General features: G+C 44.2%; 1 protein-coding gene across 1 annotated transcript in view; it reads left to right on the top strand.

Annotated features, from left to right (window-relative positions):
• Window positions 1-20374, top strand: part of LOC149346482 (beta-1,4-mannosyl-glycoprotein 4-beta-N-acetylglucosaminyltransferase-like) — an 81202-nt gene extending 60828 nt beyond the window's left edge. Inside the window, exon 3 of the mRNA XM_089585401.1 lies at window positions 20096-20374. Within this exon, the coding sequence (XP_089441527.1) occupies window positions 20096-20354 (259 nt within the window). The 3' untranslated portion in view covers window positions 20355-20374. The remainder of the gene's footprint in view (window positions 1-20095) is intronic.
• The last annotated feature ends 400 nt before the right edge of the window (window positions 20375-20774 follow it).

Below are 20774 nucleotides of genomic sequence, written 5' to 3' on the forward strand. Positions count from 1 at the left end.
CGGGTTCGATCCCGGCCGCGGCGGCAGAATTTCTATGAAGGCGAAATTCTAGAGGCCCGTGTGCTGTGCGATGTCAGTGAACGTTAAAGATCCCCAGGTGGTCCAAATTTCCGGAGTCCTTCACTACGGCGTCCCTCATAGCCTGAGTTGCTTTGGGACGTTAAACCCCAATAAACCAAACTAAACCACACCAAATACCTACGGTTAATTTTAACTTCTGACCTAGGATGGGACGCGCATATCGCCAATGTTACCTCTGGTGCCTTGCGAAAGCTGTTCTTCCTTAGAAGATGCTTACGTTTGGTCCCTAAAAATACCAAGCTTTTTGCCTACACAACCCTCGTAAAGGCCAATCTTAGAATACGCAAGCACTGTTTCGTTCCCGCATTCTATCACTATCACTCGTCTTGAGAGAATACAACGAAAAGCTATAAGATTCATTCATAACAAATACAAACCCTCTGACTCCCCTACCGATCTTGCCGCATCATCTGGCCTTCCGTCACTATTACCTAGGGCAAAAGAATCCCGCCTGAAGTTTTTATATCAATTATTAGACAACACCTACAGTACAGATGTGTCTAAATATGCATCCTTCTCACAGTCACGGCAACCCCGGCACAAGGATGCACACACGCTGACTGAATACTCATGCCGAACGAACACTCTCAAGCATTCTTTCTTTCCTTTAGCCATCAACGAATGAAATCAGCTCGATCCATCGATTACCATGTCAGACTCACTATCTTCCTTCACCTCAAGATTAGTAGAATGTAACAAGAATCAGTACCAATAGTCCTACATTTTACCAGATGACTGCCCAACAGTTACTTATTGACATTTCTTGACATGATTGCATGCCTATTGCCACCCGTTAACTTCTTTTTCGCTTCTTCTAGTTCCTATTGTAAAATACTTCAAATACTAGCATGTTTGCTGGAATGAATGACTCCTGCTGTACTTGTTTTACTTTTGTTTCAGTTCTGAATCTTCAAGGTATTCTTTGCTAACCTGCCTACTAGTAGTTATGTAACAGTTATGTAAGAATTCTCATTTTTGTTCTGCTTGTAATTTATCTGTATTACACTGAACTCTATATTGTACTGATTTCCCACCTGCTGCGGTCTCTTACTGAGACTGGCAGTATTGTAAATAAATAAATAAATAAATAAATAAATAAATAAATAAATAAATAAATAGTCCAGGAGGGGAACAGCGGTTTACGATTGGTAGCGAGGCGCTGAGAGCGGCGAGGGAATACGACTACTTACAGCACGTAGTGACCACAGATCCGGATCAAGACAGCGAAATAACTAGAAAAATGAGAACGGGGTGCAGCGCATCTGGTACACACTCTCACATAATGAATCAAAGTTTACCGATAACCCTCAAGAGAAAAGTGTACAACAGCTGTATCCTACCGGTACCGGCAGATACGTGGAGGCTAACGAAAAGGGTTCAGCTTGAGTTAAGGAGAACGCAGCGAGCTATGCAAAGGAAAATGATTTGTGTAATGCCAAGGGACAGGACGAAGGCAGAGTGGGTGAGGAAGCAAGCGCGGATTTATGACAACCTAGTCAAAATCAAGAAGAAATTGGCTTGGGCAGGTTATGTAAAGCGAAGGCAAGATAATAATTGTCATTAAGGGTAGCGGAGTGGAGTCCAAGTCAAGGCAAGCATATCACGGGTGGCAACAGGGGGTCGAACCAGAACCGAACCTGAGCCCGGATCCAGAACCGAAACGGTATTTTTGCCTGGAACCGAAATCGAACCGAACCTAAATCGAACCGAACCAAAATAAAAACCTGAATAAAAAATATCTTTCGTAACTTAGGAGGGTAGCTGTGTAGGCCAGTTGGTGAGACATGAAGGCGCTTCCTTTGAATCGTTCCGAACCGGAACGATTCAAAGGAACCGTTCCGAACCGGTTCATGACTCTGTTTAGCCGGATATTTTTTTTCCTACACGGCATACTTTTTTTTTTACACCAAGCGACATCTGCCAGGGCGTAGGTTTACCTACCGAAAGCTGCCTGCGCCAGGCAGTGCGAAAATGGCATCCATTCTATGCGACATCAAAACTGAAGGAAGTCTGGTGTCTAGGACGAAAACTAATTGGCGGTTCTGCAATGTGCTTTCGGTAATTCTAAAGCATTGTACGTCAGATTGATGCGAAATATTGGGTTTATAGTATCCCACTTTGACATGCTTAGATACAGTTTTAATGGATATGCTGGCACTACTCCAATTTATAAAGCATGAGTGAGAATGGCCGCCCTTTCTTCCTGTCGTGTACAATAAATGTACGAAATATGGCGCAACGACCCAACCAAGCTCTTGCAACGTTTACTTTCGAGAAGCATTCCTCGCCACAGGCAGCAGATATTGAATCAGGCACCTCACGATGGCTCAGTGGCTGTGGTACTCGACTGCTGATGCGAAGGCCGCGGGTTCAATACCCGTAGCCAAGCCGCATTTCGATTACGGCGGAATGCAAAAAAAGCGCGTGTGCTGTGCGATGTGAGCGTACTTTGAGGAACGGCAGCTGGTCTACGTTAACGTGGAGTCCTCCAATATAGCCTTTCTGACAAACTCCTCGTCGGTTTCACACGTTAATACATATTTATTAATACTAATACCACAAAATAAAGGAAGTAATGGTTGGTGTTTTTTTTACCGAATCGGAACATTCTTTGCTGAATGCGACGGAAGCATGCGAGGAAAACCTTATAGCAGTGGTTGAGATACTGAGAAAAAAATTAATGTACAGCGGTTACACAAAGGGGCAACAGCTGGCATGCGATATTGATTACGTCCAGAAAGATGCTACCCCAATGAAATCGAACTACAATGAAATTATTGTGCGTTATGCCGAGGCACTGAAACTTTTCTGCTGTAAAAAAAAAGAATTCCAATCGCTAGCGGGCAGCTCTGTCACGATGTTTTCCGACTGCTGGATCTTGAATTCTCTGACGGGCTGCTTGTGTCTGCCTCTCGAAGAAAACTTGAAGGAAGCCAACATTCATTGGAACCAAGGTACATGGGAAGTGTATTTTTTTAAATATTTCTTGTATTCATCAATGCGACCTTAATAGGGTAATTATTTTCAAAGATAATTAATTAGAGTGAAGAAAAAGCGAACACATGACACCAGTGGGATCCTAACCCACAACCTCCGCATTCTGCATCCGTTGCTCTACCAACTGAGCTACGGTGACAGCTATCGAATATTCTCCTTTCGGCGGTGTGTAGGTGTGAATTGTAGCCGAACCTTGAGAGTGTTCGCCGGCCCCACCCTCGTCCTCAGCGGAGGACGTAGCACGTCCTGCATCACCGCCCGCCCTTCCACCCTCACCGTGTGATCACGTAGGAAGTTAAAACTGAAGGCATAGGACAGTCCTGCCCTTCGTGCGCTGTGCCTTCAGTTTTAACAATGTACCGACTGGCCAAAACAAATACCTTAGTGCAATATACAGGAAGTGTTCGCACGCTGTGGGCAGAAGCTGTGCGAGAACGGCGAGAACACTAAAAAAGTCAAAATATTTCGCATTCGGCAAATTTTCCAGTCTTTATTTTACATGATGACGTCATAAAGAAAAGTAAACAACATAATAGGTTGATTAAAAACCACCTACGTTAAGTATTTGCATGGTCTGAACCCGTTTGAACCGGTGCGATTCAATTTGAATAGGTAAAAACGGCTTCAGACCATGAAAATTCTTAACGAGGATGGTTTTTAATCAACTTTATTATAATATTTGCTTTTCTTAATCTGGACCGGCTCGAACGGGAACGGAATGTTGCACCAGAGCCGAACCCAACAGGATCCGGGCGAAGAGAGATGCGGAGACACCGGAGCAGAAAGAAGAGCGCACACGTCAAGCGCAGACTCCAGGACGTGGAGTGGAATCAGCGGCGTGCCCTGGCCCTACTGCAGGACCGAGGCGAGATGGATACGACCGAAGACGTAGAGGCCGTGAAGGAACGGCGCGTGACTGACCACGTGATGTCTCGTGTTTAGTGTCTAACAGGTAGCCATGACGATAAGCAAAACAACAAGTCGCAACCAGGGATATACCGTACCTCTCGCTCCGTATATCCTGGAATAGTTGAGCTAAACCACTGACAATTTTTTTTTACATTTCCACTCCATCGAAACGGTCGTGCCTCTTTCTCTCTTCTTTCACTCCCACCTTTCTCCGTTCCCATACGCCGCGGTTCCGGTGCCCACCGATATATGTAGCAAATTATTGCACCATTAACTTTCACGAAAGTTTTGAAGGACTCTTAAACTTCATCTTTAAGAGTGGAACGCGACAGCATGTTGCAGCGCTGCCAGGGAGTTCAGGGAACGCCTTCGCCCGCACAGCGCGATGACTTGCCTGTTGGACAAATCGCTCGGAGTCTTTTCCTATCGTATCCTACCCAGTGGCGGTCCTAAGGGGGGGGGGGGGGGGGGGGGGGGGGGGGAGGGTTGGCGGAGGGGGGGGGGTGCCCTCCCCCCACAAAAGCCTTTGCACATTTTCCCGAACGTTCTTTTCCGGGCTCTCATTGGGCGAAAAGTGACTTTTGACGTAGAAATGGAAAGCTTTTTCATCTGTGATGCTTCAAATAGTCCCCTACTTTGTACATTCACCGTGTTCGCTGCCTTATTTCCCTCAATTCTACGCTCTACAGATTTATTGATTTCTTTATTTTAGTACCTCGATGACCGCAGACAAGGGGCATTACCTGAGGGGTCGGTTTTACAGAAATGTTAACAAAAAACGAACATATTCTGTACAATGCCAACATCAAGGTTCAAAATACAAATTAGACAGGCAAACAGCTCAGTAAATAGAAATGCACAACGCTCAAATGCTTTCGAATACAAAAGAAAAAAACAAAACAAGAATAAAAAAACAGGAAGAAGCGCTGAACGGTGGGTAAGAATTCAATAACAGATTACAAAACAGTAAAAACCGCATAGTCAAACAAAGTGCAGTAGGTCAGCGTTAGAGGGGAAACACTGTCATCTTTTTTTTTCTTTTTACGGTTGTTCCACTTGTTTTATATGCGCGCATGTTACTGCCTTTTTAATGCGAGTTCTCTTGTCGTTTGTTTTTATTGTATGCTGTTGCTTTTTGTTGTTGTTTTCATTCTGCGATTTGCGCTGCTAATTTTTTACTTGTTTTGACGTAACCTGTTTGTTCGTTTTCTTTTCTGTGGGCTTCATTTATGTCTAATTATTAAGTATATTTACAGCTGTATTTTTTGTTTCACTTTGTTGTGTAATCCACTCCCCTCTGTAATGCCCTCTGGCCCTGAGGGTAATGAAATAAATAAATAAATAAATAAATAAAAGGTACACGAAAACCTAAAATGTGTCTAATTATTTAAGCTTATCTTTGTATTCAAACGTTTCTTCTATTATTACGGCGGCATTGGGAAGGCCGTAGCAATCTTTTACTGTTCGGATGAAGAAATACTGCGCCTATGTTCCGTTTTTTGGGCAAGGGTATGACACCTGTTGACTGTTTCTGTGATGAGCTGAAAACAGGGAAGCTTAAAAGGGAGTTCAACAAAAATGAATAGTAGAAACGATGAAAAAGGGCTGAACTGGCTAGTTTTCGACGGTGCTTTAATAATGGTCAGCTGAATTGGTCCTAAGATCGGTTACACTTGTCTAGGATGAATAATCGGCATGAACAAGTCTAATGGCGAGATTATGATAGCTTCTATGCTCCCACAAAGGAATTCCTCATGTAGGTTCCAAATTATGGCTGCATAATCTAATTTTGGGCGCATTAATGGGGTGTAGGCTAGTAATTTTACATGTGCTGGGGCAAACTTCATTGAGCGTTGAAGATAGCCAAGGGATCGGCTGGATGCTGCAGCGATGTGGTTGATGTGCGTTGACTGCTTAAGATCGTCATACAGGTGCAATCCAATGTATGCTTTAGTAGCATGTAAACGACAACCCCAGATAAAGCAGCTATGTGGTATTAAGTTGGAGCGTCTATGGAAACGCATCACCTTACACTTAACAATATTTAAAGGCATTTGCCATTTTTCACATCAGTTTCCTACTGCTGTAGTAAGTCATGCAAGCTAATACTCTCTTACAACATTATTAGTTATATAACAGGTTGGTAGTTACACGATTTCAATTCCTACGTGACTGTCGAGGTATCGTGGTCCTGCCGTGACCTCACAGTTACATTTGCGCTTCATGACTGGCACTATCATTCAAATTGAAATATTGTGAAGTAAAGATATCTGTTTTTTTGTGTGATTTATAGGGGTTTAACGTCCCAAAGCGACTCAAGCTATGAGGGACGCCGTAACGAAGGGTTCCGGCAATTTCGATCAGCTGGAGTTCGTTAACGTGCACTGACATCGCACGGCACGCGGGCCGCTAGAATTTTTCCTAAATCGAAATTCGACCGCCGCGTACATATATATGAATTATATAAGTTAATGTTTACGTCAGCAATATTCATACATATACCATAAATAGATATGAATTACATACGAATATTGTTCACGTAACCGTTAGCATTCAAAGCTTGAGTTATGGTATAACGTCTTTTTGTTCGCCATTTATTTTTTAACAACAAAGTGCACATAAATTGTTCTACAAATAGTGTGCAAATAAAAATAGTTTTTTCTACTTTTTTCTTTTTTTTGTATGCAAAAGTCAGTCCGCCCCCCCCTAGAACAAATTGCTGGGACCGCCACTGATTCCACCTAGGAGGCCTCTCAAAATGCCCCATCCGTCTCCCGAAGAGATCACGAACGGGCTGCAGTGAAGCTGCTCCTGCGTCTCCGTTGTAAATGTGTGTTTCGAGCAAAGGAAAGACGCAGTAACCGTCTCGCATATCGATGGATTCCTCCACCGCGCTAAGAGGGAAGGGACGAAGTTTTGTAGTGGAAGAGAATGCAAAAAGAGAGGCCATAATGGAGGTCTGGGTCTCTGCTGGCTTCGCACTCCTTGACCGCAAGAGCACACAGACGCGTATGTCACAGGCGCTCGGGCGGTACGGGTTCCAAGACTTCGCTATGAACGAGACCCGTACACAACATTACGCACACAGGTCCGGGCACCGCTGCCGCCCGCGGGGGCGAAACAACCGGGCTCCGCGTTCGCACCAGTTGACGTCATCAAAGGTTTCGTCTGCCGGTCCTCCAAATTCAAATCCACTACACCTGTGCGAGGTCAGTGCCGTTAAAGAACCCGAAGTCGCCGAAGTTACCAGTCCTCCACTACGGCGTCCCACATAGCCTGAGTCGCTTTGGAACGCAGAACTCCATAAACCCAAACCCAACTAGAGTCGCTGGAAAATTTTCTAGTGACTTTAAACCGAACACGTTTATAACACCGCCTATAGTAACTCTGCACAAGCTGCCACCGCGGTGGCTCAGTGGTTGTGGTGCTCGGCTGCTGACACGAAAGACACGGGTTTGATCGCGGCCGCGGCGGTTGAATTTGTTTGGAGGAGAAATTCTAGACGCTCGTGTAATGTGCGATGTCAGTGCACGTTAAAGAACCCCAGGTGGTCGAACTTTCCGGAGCCCTTCACTACGGCGTCTCTCATAGCCTGAGTCGCTTTAGGACGTTAAACCCCATAAACCAACCAACCAAACAAACAAATTTAACTGCCAAAGGCGTTTTATTGGGTGTCCCATTCATTCCTTCTTTCAGTTTTATATGAAGTTAATCTTGCTTCGATTCTTTCTACTTGTTAAAAAATTTGATTCCGCGAGCTTGATTGTTAATGTCTGTCTCTGACAACCGGTCTCAATTCATTCCACTGTGAAGCAGGGTTGCTCGCTGTCCCCGCTCCTGTTCGCACGATACTCGGGGCTACTTAGTCTGAGTGTTACAAACAGTTCAGCTGTGGGTGGTCTTCGTATTATGGGTCACGATTTGAAGGCATGCAGAAGACCTCGCGTTCCATGGAACACCATGGAAGAAACTGCCACGGGTGACGTCGCTTTTTTTGAAGAGGCGTCATTTTCTTTGTATTTAAATGAAAGAGCCGAAACAGCTCCGTGATGCAAAAAAAACTAACCCTATAAAAAAATATTTGTTACTTTTCTACTGCATGAGAGGACGTAGCTTCCGAAATACCAGTTGCACCGTAGTGCACTGCCACCAATTTGTGTGGGCCTCCAATTCTTGCGGGCACCTGTTTATACATGCCAAATGCCCATCGACTTGAGCCGCTCTGGAGCAAATTCAAATTTCTTTCCGTAGGAAAACAATACTTTTCTGAATCTTGTACGTACAGAAACAAAAAACAAATACAACAGTTGGGGGCATCCCGGGCAGTCTCCAAAATGTGTGTTGCTCTGTGTTTCCATGAGAGCAACAATCATTATCAAACTTAGCACTTCATCTAAAAAGGGATCAATCATCATTCGCGCACCTTTGCACTGAGCATGCACAGAACTTGAGAAACACTTCAGGTGGAAGAAGCTCTCGCGATCGATGTTGAAATTTTGGGGTCACGGTGTCAAACAACACATGTCACGGCGACAAGCCGCGTGCCCTTTCTTGTCCATTCGGAGACACCCAGCGCTCAGATGTACATGGATAGCTCTAAATATATTGAACAGGACTAAAATTGCTTAAATTATGGGCTGCCCACGTAGTAACACTATGGCTTAGAAAGCCGAGGAGAGGCATGCTACTGTTCTTGTTAAAGGAAGGTAACAATTCAGCTTTGTGCAACTTACGTGACCAGATTTGCGTTCGCAGGATATACGCGCTCTCAACGCCTGTAGGCACGTCGTGGGTGAAACAGCGATATTAAAAAAAAGAAGTATCAACGAGGCTGCCCCTGCTCGAGCATTTCAGGTTATGGGTCTGGCAAACATTCTCTGGAAGTCTTTCATCGCCGTTAACATGTTCGCTCAAATCCCGCCTACGGTAGCTGATATCGACTCAGTGTTTTTTAGAGTCATGGCTGCGTCAAACTTCAGCTCGTTTCAATCGATCATAATGTACTCTACCCCGGATAGGCAAAGGCTCTTCGCACGAGTAAAAGAATTTCCGATTGCCGTAAAATTTTTCGGTTTAGACGGGCCAGGAATGGAGTGCGAATTTCCTTTGTTCGATTTGAAGTGCGATGCACGGAACCTTCCTTTTTTAGGGGAGCAAAAAGTGGTGTTTGTACCCTACTTCTCAAGTATGAGCATGCCGCATAAGAAACGGATCAGTGAATTATCTTTGGAACCAAAGTATCGCTTTTACATTGCTTCTGAGTCGCGGCACGAAGAAACCCTGCGCGGTTTCTCCTCAGAGCTTTGTCAGGTTGTGAGCCTGAGTTCTATGGACATTAATGCTCCAAGAGACCGTTTCCGGAATTGCGGGACCCGGGAGATTGTTCAGGCATCCAAGCTTTTCACTCACGATCGGGGCTCCGAACAGGTTTTTCCTCAAGGCCACAGGTACAAGGCATCGGTCCACCCCTCGCCATATGCGAGCTCTAACAACGCGCACCTCAACCAAGCACCCGAGGGTTTAGCGCTGCTGGATGCCTATAGAGCCTTGAACAATACACTTGAATTCCACGAAGCGGAAGGCCTTGGAGGAGTGATAACTAAGTCTATAGATTTTTGTCATTGTGCCGATTGGCAGCAACCTTCTGAAAGTTGGACACTTTTTCGAATATGCGCACTATTCGCCCTCTCGCTTGTGTTTCTTCACAAGCCGCCGAACAGCTGTTAAGTTAGCGTTCATGGACTCGTGGCAGTCGCTCGGGTGGTTCTTGTTCTCTTTGCTCGCATCTGGAACTGTGGTGGCCGTTGTCTTGCGCATTCGCAGCCGCTTCCTGTTCAGGAGAAGTACCCACGCACTGCAGCCTGCGATTTTATTTTTGGTGTGCACGTTTCTGGGCAGAAGCCCTGCCATATCCTCCCGCACTGCTTCTACCTACCGAAGCCTGGCCACAGCCTTCTGGTGTCTGTCTATGATGTGCCTGGGGAGCTACGTGCAGACGAGCATCACCGCCGTTCGCTCCGTACCGAGTGCCTCACGCCGCGTCAAGAGTTTTGGGGAACTTGAGAAATACATGAAGAAATGTGCGATTGTTCCCTGTATTACTACGGACTGGTCATTTGTTTCACTTTTTAAGGATTCAGACGGAGAGGTCCTGAACTACTTTCGCTCGATTGGAGATGCTGTTGGACGTTGCCCAACAGCCTCCATTTTGAATGAACAAGAGGCTTACTGCCTCGAAAGAGCACGGGAAGGGACCCACGTGGCTTTCTCTGCGACTTGCACCGACGAAGAGGTGGCCTCAGCCGCGCAGTGGGATCTCGCTGCCAGCGATAATCTCTGTAGCATCACGCAAGTGGCTCCAATTCATATTTTACACCCGCTGAGGTGCGTATGTATTTATTCCATTCGTAAATCCAGTGTAGATGTCTTGTTCTATTTTTCGGGCTCGTCCGTGTTGTTGTAATTTTAACGTCAAGTGGCTTGAAAGCACAGTAACCACACGAGAAAATCAGTATGAACGAAAAGTGGAGAAAAACTTCAGAGTACAACTAGCGGTATTTATTTTTATGCAGTTGGAAATTTGCTGAGCTAACCCAGATCTCCCATAGGCCGTAATTTTAACGGGCGTCCTATTTTCCACAGTTATTGTTCACTAATAAACCTTCCTTTCCAGACTTCAGAGCAGTCTGGCCTCATCACACATCTTGCTACTTCTTCAAACTTAACCTCATTGTATGATGAAACAGCTTATGAGAGCCCAGCTCGTTATAAAAGTTACCTTCTAGCTGGTGCTTATGTAAAGGTTTCAGACTTTTAGCTTATTTACAACGAAGCAGGTGTGAAACATAAAAAACGCGATTTATTTCACTGAAACGATTCGCTGTGACACGGCGAAACAGAATATGCCGATGAACCAACGTATGGGCGGGTAACCCTGGGGCTGCTCCTTTGAACTTGGATGTATCAAATATGGAGAGGATGTCCTCATTTGAAATAGACCGATGCTTTCTTAAATAATACAGCCTACGTCTTTCTATCAATGTACTTTTTATGACTGTATTTTGGGTGCAGGGTAAGTGTTCCACCAATTGTTCTTGAAGGCGCCTAGTGTGCGCCATTACCATTCCCGTTCTGGGTAAAGACGGGGACATGTTTTGTACACAAAACGCCAGCAGTCACCGAAACGACGAACAAAAAAATTTGTATTTTTAATTTGTGCACTTGATGTTCCATGTATGAAACGGTGAATGTCAACATCACTTACTGGTCAATAGTTTAATGAGGGCCGCGGATCTGGAAGTCTCTTGCAATAGGCAAATAATAAGGTTCTCGCACAGCGGCTGGTCCGATTGTTCAATCATGCTCCGCGTTGCGCATGCGCTGTTCTACTTTACGTCCTGTGTAGAACGCTATGCTGCGAATAATCTCCCGAAAATATGAAGTAAGACAGCCGCCGCATTAGCTGAATTTTTAGAGCACCACACGCGGCACACGGAGGTAGTGCGTGTGGATGCAAGTTGTGAATGCCTGGCCGTGTGGTTGCTTTTTCTTCTACTTTCTAATGAACATATTAGTTCGCCATCTCTTTTTTCATATTTGGAGTGGGATGTTTTAGGTAACCCGTTCGGAAGTGATCACCTGCCTGCTAGTATCAGCCCATCATCCTCACCATCAGTTATCGCGACCAAACCTCACCGTTCGAAGTTCTATTTACCCTACTGCGCACTTTTCAGAGATACAGCGAGTCTGCGGGAAATTTTCTGAGATGATCATGGTACAGACGAACTGAATGAAATGTTCGCAACTTTTGTAATCACTGTCGCACAGATGTATATTCTTTATTCCTCAGGAGTGCTGCGACAGAATCATAAAAGTTTGCTATACACAGTAATGACTCGGTTTATGGGGTTTAACGTCTTAAACCGATTCAGGCTATGAGGGACGCCATTAGTGAAGGGCTCCAGAAATTTCGACCATCTGGGATTCTTTAACTTGCACAGACATCGCATAGTACACGGACCTGTAGAATTTCGCCTCCAGCGAAATTCCACCGCCGCGGCCGGAATCGAACCCGCGTCTTTCGGGTGAGCAGCCGAGCACCATAACCACTGATCTTCCGCGGCGGCCGTATGCACACTAATGCCGAGAAGCGGAAAAAGACACAAAACAAAGCCTGGGGAAATTTCTGTACATACTGAAGACATGAAAACCTTATAAATTTCAAAAACGTTGAGAGCCACAGCTAGGCATATCCGTAGGTGCGCTAAGAAAAAAGCATGGCAAAACTATATATCTCCTAGAAAAAGTTCAATCACAGCGAAGAAAATGTGGAAGCCGGTGCGTAAACTGAGTGGCAGGTACTCCCCTTCACGCCCTTTTTCTCACGGCTACAGGTACACAAACAGGTAGTGATGAGAAGGCAGACATACTAGCAGAGCATTTTCGGCAGTCTCCAGTTCCTCACACTGTACACATTGATATCTAAAGTCCAAAAACACTGGTAAAAAACAAATCCTCCTCTCAAGTGACACTTCAAATTAGCCTTACAACAACTTAATTACACTTTAAGCAATACACAGACAGCACCTCGCCCCGATAAGATACACTACGAAACGCTGGCCCACCTCTCCGAAGCTGCCGTAGAGGCCCTCTTGAATTTTTTGAAAAAGTATCAAAATCAGGAAAATTACCGCAAGCATGGAGTAAAGCTCTTTTCGTGCCACTCCTGAAACCTGGAAAGCCGTCAACCTCTCCTGGTAGTTATAGAAGGATAGCGCACACGAGCTGTCTGGAAAAATCTTTTCATAGTGTCGTGAATACTCGGTCAATGTTTGTCCTCGATTCCCGTGAACTTTCGGATATCCACTAATGTGGACTCAGGAAAGCATACTCAGCAACTAAAACACAGTGCGAGAAGCGGTCATACAAAAACGACAGTCCGGCAGAATTTTTCGACTTGGAAAAGGCGTATGTTACAACCTGGAGGCTTGGGATTCTTCGGGGCCTAGCGGACATAGGTATCCGAGGCAGAATGCTTAACTGTTTAGAAGACTCTCCTTCGGACAGTTCATTTCAGGTACGGCTCGACGAAATTCATTCTGGAAAATGGGGTAGTGCAGGGGTGTATTGTAAGTACCACGCTCTTTTTAGTAAAAATCAATTCTATAGCAAAATTAATTCCAAAGTCCATCGTGTATTCCGTGCATATGTTGATGACCTCCAAATAGCATCCACATCCTCCAGCCTGTCAACCTGCTGAAAAGAGATATAATTGAATTTATGCAGACTTGCGGTTCGGGCAGAGAGAATTGGGTTCAAGTTCTCTCCGCAAAAAGCAGCTGTAGTTCTGTTCTCTCTCAAATGAAGTTTGCAGATTGATCCCGCCCTCCACCCAAATGAAAATATACTTCCAGTATATCTCCAGTATTCCAGTAAATATACTTCCAGTTTAGGCATAACATTCGACAGAAAACTCACATTCCTACCGCATATAAACACTCTGAAAAAGAAAGCCTCACAGTCTCATATTGAACGTACTGACAGTGCTCTCAAGGAAGCATTGGGGGAGTGATATAGCATGCCTCCCGCACAGTTATCGTTCTTTGTTACGGTCATCCTTAGATTATGGATCTATTGGGTACGGTTCAGCAATACCGTCATAAAAAAAGTAGATTCAGTGCATAACTTAGGCCTCCGCCTCTCGTGCGTCGTATACAGAATATCTCCCATAGTCAGCCTCTATGCAGAAGCAAATGAACCTCCACTTGAAGTTAGAAAGGCTCTGACCTATGCATATAACTTTTAAATGAGGTCCCTCTAATTAGGTCAGATAAGATCTACTATGCAGTTGTAACGAAATGTCCACTACTGCTGCGATTTGAAGATATGTGCCAGGATCTCGACGTACTCGACGCATTACCTGGTGTTGCACAAAAACAAGATCCACTACCTCCATGGTACCATTTTCCTGCAATATGTGATGTCACTCTTAAACAGTCCCACAAAAACAACTCCACAAAAACGTATCCTACAGGAATTCCTTGCACTCGAGGAGAAATACCAAGGCTTCACGTATTTTTATACAGATGGTTCGAAAAGAAATGTTTACGTCGGAAGCGCAGTGACGACAAGAAATTGGGAGGAAATAGCACGACTTCCGCAGTATGTATCCATCTCCACTACGGAATGTTACGCAATCTCCGAGGCCGCAGAAAAATACTTAAATGATAACCTCATAAACAACATTATTTACGCAGATTCGCTAAGCGTACTTACATCTCTTCTTTCTAGAAATGCAATCACCCCGCTGCTTGGTGACATAATAAACAACACAACAACAGCCGTAACTCAAGGAAAAGTCTTAACGCTCTGCTGGCACCAGTCATGTTGGAATTAAAGGCAACGTGAGAGCAGATTTGTGTGCTGCTCAAGGTGGTGTCAGCAGATAAAAAACGAAAATCTACCCTCTAACGACTCCATGAAATTAGTACAACGGGAATTAGGAAAAAAATGGCAGTTGGCTTGGAAAAAAACGTAAGCAACAAACAACACTTGGTAGAGCCAGTTTTAGGTGAGTGGAAGTCATGTTTGCACCAGGAGCGTTTCATTGAAGTTATTTTATGTCGTCTCCATATCGGCCACGCACTCCTTACACACAACTTTCTATTGACAAGAGAAGACAAACCTGTTTGTGAATAATGTGGGTATGAACTAACAGTTAATCACATTTTATACTCAGGCCCTAAACATGGAAAAATTAGGAAAAAATATTTTACTCTTTATAATGAACACATCCCTTTAAAACCATTGTTGCTCTTGGGGGAAGGTACAATTGTTGACACGCCTTGTGTTCAAATCTTTTTAAGAGATGCAGGTTTTCTCTGCAAAACTCTAAATTTCGGCCAAAAGCTTCGCTCCATTCCTTCATAAACCTCAGCCACTTTCTCACTCCTGCCAAGAAGGCTGAGGCTTTTTCTTTCGGTTGGGAGCCTGGAGATCCTTGTCCAGCCAAGGATCGCTGCTGAGGTTTCCCGACCCTCTTGAAAGCTCTTCTTAGCAGGCATTTCTTAAATATCTTTTGTTTGTCATCGCTAGGTAGTACTAACATTTTAGGTGCTGCACCACCAATGAATAATCACATTTCTAAAGAACTCTGCAGGAAACTTTTCTTAAACCTTGAGTTGGTGCATGATTTACTTAGTTGCCTATGTGCCATAAAACCCAACAAAACATTAACACTCAACACCGTAACATATCTTTTAGGTATAAAATCTTTCCGCTACTGACTTTTAATTCATCAACACCACAAATTGTAAAAACTAAGGGCGGTGACCAGGGCGCAACGCGAAAGTTAGCGACAGCTGTTGAAGCTCTTTCATTCGCCGATATATTGAGGTAATTGGAGAGGGAGCGTCATGCATACGTGTACTGTGCGCTATTTCATTATTTTACTGAGCAACATGCAGTAGTCCTTTATTCCTCCCTTTTTTTGGATCTTTTAAATCTTCCCTCTGAAAAATAAAGTGGTCACCTTTCATTAGCGTAAGGATGATGGAATCAGTTGCCTGTTTAATTACAGACTAGCCAGAGCGTCATTTTTACTACCCTTGAACTACCGCAGGACAACTGTTTACAATTTTTAGACCTAAAACTGTTTTTTACTAATGACAAACACCTTTGTTGGGCTTACATGCCGCGTTCGAAAAAAGCTTTGTTACCATTTGACCCATCTCATTCTAAGCTCGTAAAACGTGGCATTGCATGTTCTTGTCTAAGATCAGCCCTTTCGAAATCATGCACGCACAGTGTCAAATCCAGTTTTGACCACCAGGTTGAACTTTTGGAGCGAGCTGGATTCCCGAGTTTAGTATTAGTTTCTGTAACCGAGTCATTGCTTAGACAATTTAGAAGGCTTGAGAGGGCCGTCGATGTTTCTCACCTCACGCTGCCAAGAAAAAGAAGGCCTTTTCAAGTCTTCCCATATGTGTCCAAGCTATCGTTGATGTTGTTTTTACAGCTCCTTTGAAATTGTCCCGCCTGTGCGCCATGACCAGCAGGTGCCAGGGTAAGAGAACATTGAAGAACAAATGTGTCACGAAACACCAAACACAGTTTGTGCCCTGTACTGTTTGAGTGGTGTATAAGGTTCCACTCAGCCGTGGGTCTGTGTGCATAGGCCAGACAGGGCGCTGTCTCAAAGACAGGCTCAGAGAGCATGCCAATTCCTATTGCTCAAATGCAGGCTCGAACCTGTCATTGCGTTGCCTTAAATGCAAACACTACATAGACAAGAATAAGAAGAAAAAACAGCAGTGCCGCCCTCTCCTCCGTTCTACGGTGGTTATCGGCAGAGCTTCCGGTAGGGTGGCCCGGGAAATTGTGGAGGCCCTCGTGATATCTAGTACGGCAGGCTGCGTGAGTAAGGCATCGGTAGCCCTTCTCAAAAAAGAACTTGATTTTCTTCGCGACCGATGACCCGCTTTCGTGTTCCTGCTTTCTGGGCATTTCCGCTGAATTTGAATTGTCATGTGCCTATCACTGATGCTATATTTGCTGTACCAATGTGCTCAAACACGTGTTGCACTGGCTATCGTACGCTTGCGCCCTTTCTGCTTTTAAGGCGATGTATCGTTTCCGAAAATACGGTTGCAAGTTTGTGATCGTGTGTATGTAGGTGTTTCTCCCTCCGTCTTGTGTCATTCTAGCAGAATTTTTTGCTGCGCTAGTTGGTCCATTCTGACATGAGTGAAAACAGCGCGAAAGAAGAAGCCCGAAGGCGAAACGAAGAAGGGACAGGAAAGAGCGCTGACTGACAACTGAATTTATTGAGCGAAACTCGCGCAATATATAGGAAGGCAGTGGCAAAGATAGTCAGATGCAGTCAACGTCACATGGTGCAAAGAGCCATAAAAGCGATAAAACAAAACAGGGTGATAAAGCTAACAGAATCTCAAAAATGATGGTAACAAAATGAAAAGTACACTCGATGACTGTAAACAGTTAATGTCACATGGTGTAAACAGCCATAAAAGCGATAAAAACATAACAGGGTGAAAATAATAAAAGTCAACAGAATCTCAAAAAGGACGGTAACAAAAAAATACACATGATGACATAAACAGTTAATGTCACAAGGTGTAAAGAGCCATTACAACCGATAAAACATCCATAGCAGGTAACAAGGGTAAAACCGATAAAAACCGACGAAATAGAATTGTGGAAAGAATAAAACCTAGCTGAATGTGACAACGTATGGCTGAAAACCAATATGCAGATACCTTAACAAAAAATCGAAGAAACAGTGACACTCAAAGACTGAAACACGCATAGTCATCAATAAAAATGTAGCAATGTTGTTCCAAAAAGGCAAGTTCACTCCCGTACAATGATTTCGACGCGTCACTGACACATTCCAAGCCCTTTCTTTTGATAAAAAGGCTTCCTTCAAATCCCGGGCTACGCTGTCTCTACTCCTATCAAGAACGACAGTTTCGCGTAAACGAGGGATGCATTTACACTCTTTGCAATGAAGCGCTAGATTAGAGCCAGTGCCATTTTCAAGTGAGCGCTCGTATTCCCTTAAACGTTCGTTCAAGCACCTTCCCGTTTGTCCAATATAAACTTTGTCGCATGTAAGCGGAATCTGGTAAACCACCCCTTCCCTACACCTGGCGAACATGCTAGCATGCTTTACGCCACAGGTTTGCTGTCTTGACTTTTCGTTATTTATCCTGTGAAACAACGTAGCTAGCTTGCAAGGGGCAGAAAAGACTAAGGGAATCTCATATTAATTTGCAACCTTTTCCAAATTATGTGCTACCCGGTGGGAATACGGGATAACGGCCGGTCTCACCCTCCTATTTCTTTCCTGAGTAACGTTCCTCTTCTTGCCTTTAACTTTCTAAAGCAGAGCCTCAGTCACTGCCGAAATCACCGTCTGCGGAAAACCTGCCTGTAGTAACCGTGCGGTCTGCAGCTGGAAGCTCTCTTGCAAGCAATGCTCGCATGATTTCGTTAGTGCAGATCCTAATCCTGATGTGGCTATGGCGCGTTTAACTGTTTTTGAGTGAGCTGACTCGTAGGACAACAGGTCTTTTTGACTTCGAGGCTTGTACATCTAACAGAATCTATCTCGTTCCAAGGAGAGTTCCAAGTCCAAAAACTAACTTTTTGTTTTGTGGAAATTCACAAGTGTATTCCAAACCAGGCTCAGTTCTTTAAACGCATTTAGAATTTCAATTACAGGGGCTCTGTAAGCTGGCGCATCTTGCTTGGTTAACACAACTAAAAAATCGTCGACATACCTGAAAACATTTAAGACTTTGCTCTTGTCGAACCTATCGTCGAGATTTTTGTCAACTGCTGCGAGAAAAATATTACTTAACACTGGCGCTACACAGGACCCTATGCAAATTCCTTTCTTCTGTATGTACACCCGATTGTGAAACTCGACCACAGCACTAAGGTAGAATTCCAACAACAGGTATGTCGACGATTTTTTAGTTGTGTTAACCTAGCAAGACGCACCAGCTTACAGAGCCACTGTAAATGAAATTCTAGATGCGTTTAAAGAACTGAGGCATGGTTTGGAATACACTTGTGAATGTCCACAAAACAACCAATTACAGTTTTTGGACTTGGAACTCTCCTTGGAACGAGATAGATCCTGTTGGATCTACAAGCCTCGAAGTCAAAAAGAGCTGTTGTCCTACGAGTCAGCTCGTAACGAGCCATAGCCACATCAGAATTAGGATCTGCACTAATGAAATCATGCGAGAATTGCATGCAAGAGAGCTTCCAACTGCAGACCGCGCGGTTACAACAGGCAGGTTTTCCGCAGACTGTGATTTCTGCAGTGCCTGAGGCTCTGCTTCAGAAAGTTAAAGGCTAGAAGAGGAACGTTACTCAAGAAAGAAATAGGAGGGTGAGACCAGCCGTTATCCCGCATCCCCACCGGGTAGCACATAATTTGAAAAAGGTTGCAAATAAATATGAGATTCCCGTAGTCTTTTCTGCCCCTTGCAAGCTAGCTGCGTTGTTTTACAGGATAAATAACAAAAAGTCAAGACAGCAAACCTGCGGCGTAAAGCATTCCAACATGTTCGTCAGGTTTAGGGAAGGGGTGATTTACCAGATTCCGCTTACATGCGAAAAAGTTTATATTGGACAAGCGGGAAGGTGCTTGAACGAACATTTAAGGGAACACGAGCGCTCACTTGAAAATGACACTGGTTCTAATCTAGGGCTTCATTGCAAAGAGTGTAAATGCATCCCTCGTTTACGCGAAGCTGTCGTTCTTGATAAGAGTAGAGACAGCGTAGCCCGGGATTTGAAGGAAGCCTTTTTATCAAAAGAAAGGGCTTAGAATGTGTTAGTGACGCGTCGAAATCATTGTACGGGAGTGAACTTGCCTTTTTGGAACAACACTGCTAAATTTTTATTGATGACTATGCGTGTTTCACTCTTTGAGTTGAACTGTTTCTTCGATTTTTTGTTAAGGCATCTGCATATTTGTTTTCAGCCATACGTTGTCACATTCAGCCAGGTTTTATTCTTTCCACAATTCCATTTCGTCGGTTTTTATCGGTTTTACCCTTGTTACCTGCTATGAATGTTTTATCGGTTGTAATGGCTCTTTACACCTTGTGAGATTAACTGTTTGTCATCATGTGTATTTTTTTTGTTACTATCCTTTTTGAGATTCTGTTGACTTTTAGTACTTTCACCCTGTTATGTTTTTAACGCTTCTATGGCTCTTTACACCATGTGACATTAACTGTTTATAGTCATCGAGTGTACTTTTCATTTTGTTACCATCACTTTTGAGATTCAGTTCACTGCTAGCTTTATCACACTGTTTTGTTTTTATCGCTTTTATGGCTCTTTGCACCATGTGACGTTGACTGCATCTGACAATCTTTGCCACTGCCTTCCTATATATTGCGCGAGTTTCGCTCAATAAATTCAGTTGTCGGTCAGCCCTCTTTCCTGTCCCTTCTTCGTTTCGCCTTCGGGCTTCTTCTTTCGCGCTGTCTTCACTCATGTCATTGTGTCATTTTCACTCATGTCATGTGTGAAAGTTTTCTTGAATACGTCGTTTTTGATGCAGGTACGAACACCGGCGACTTCTGCTGACCATCGCGGAGCATGGCCTTACTGCGCACTACCGTCAGCGAATAGCAAGTGGCCATTTCAGCGTGGCCTACAACGAGGGAAGCGAGCAATTTCAGTTGTACTACGCCATATACCTCGTGGGCTGCGCCCTATCGTGTGCGGCTCTGGGAGGGGAGCTCCTCATACAGATGTGCTCTTTCTCGCATCGGTGTCTGGAAATATGCGGTCGAGTACATCGTGAAGGCAAGACTTGAAATGAGATAAGAAGCTTGAAAAGAGATATGAAGCAACGTTACTGGAGTTAAGAATTAGCGGACACTTAAGCGTTCTATGCCGCACTAAAAGCATTGGCTAATCGCTATAAGGCGTACTGAATAATGAACTTTAACTTACATATACTGCTGGCGGCGTGGCTGTTTCAGTGGTGAGGAGTGATTTGAAAACAGTACTATGATCGCTCCCAAATACTGCACAAAAAGTAAAAAGTTCACCGCAAACTATAAAATCAGGTGTCATGGAACGTAATCTATTGGGACTATATATAATATTTATTTCAAGGTAACATTAGTAGTTGATTGATCACTTTGAATTGGTACTCCCTTTGGGTCACTGAAAAAGAAAATAGAAATACGAAACAACGTTTTGTCAGAAGAAAGGTCGCCAGTCTGAAGTGC

Source organism: Amblyomma mixtum, chromosome 4, assembly GCF_055824585.1.
Source record: "Amblyomma mixtum isolate Tamu chromosome 4, ASM5582458v1, whole genome shotgun sequence".
Taxonomy (NCBI): Eukaryota; Metazoa; Arthropoda; class Arachnida; order Ixodida; family Ixodidae; genus Amblyomma; species Amblyomma mixtum.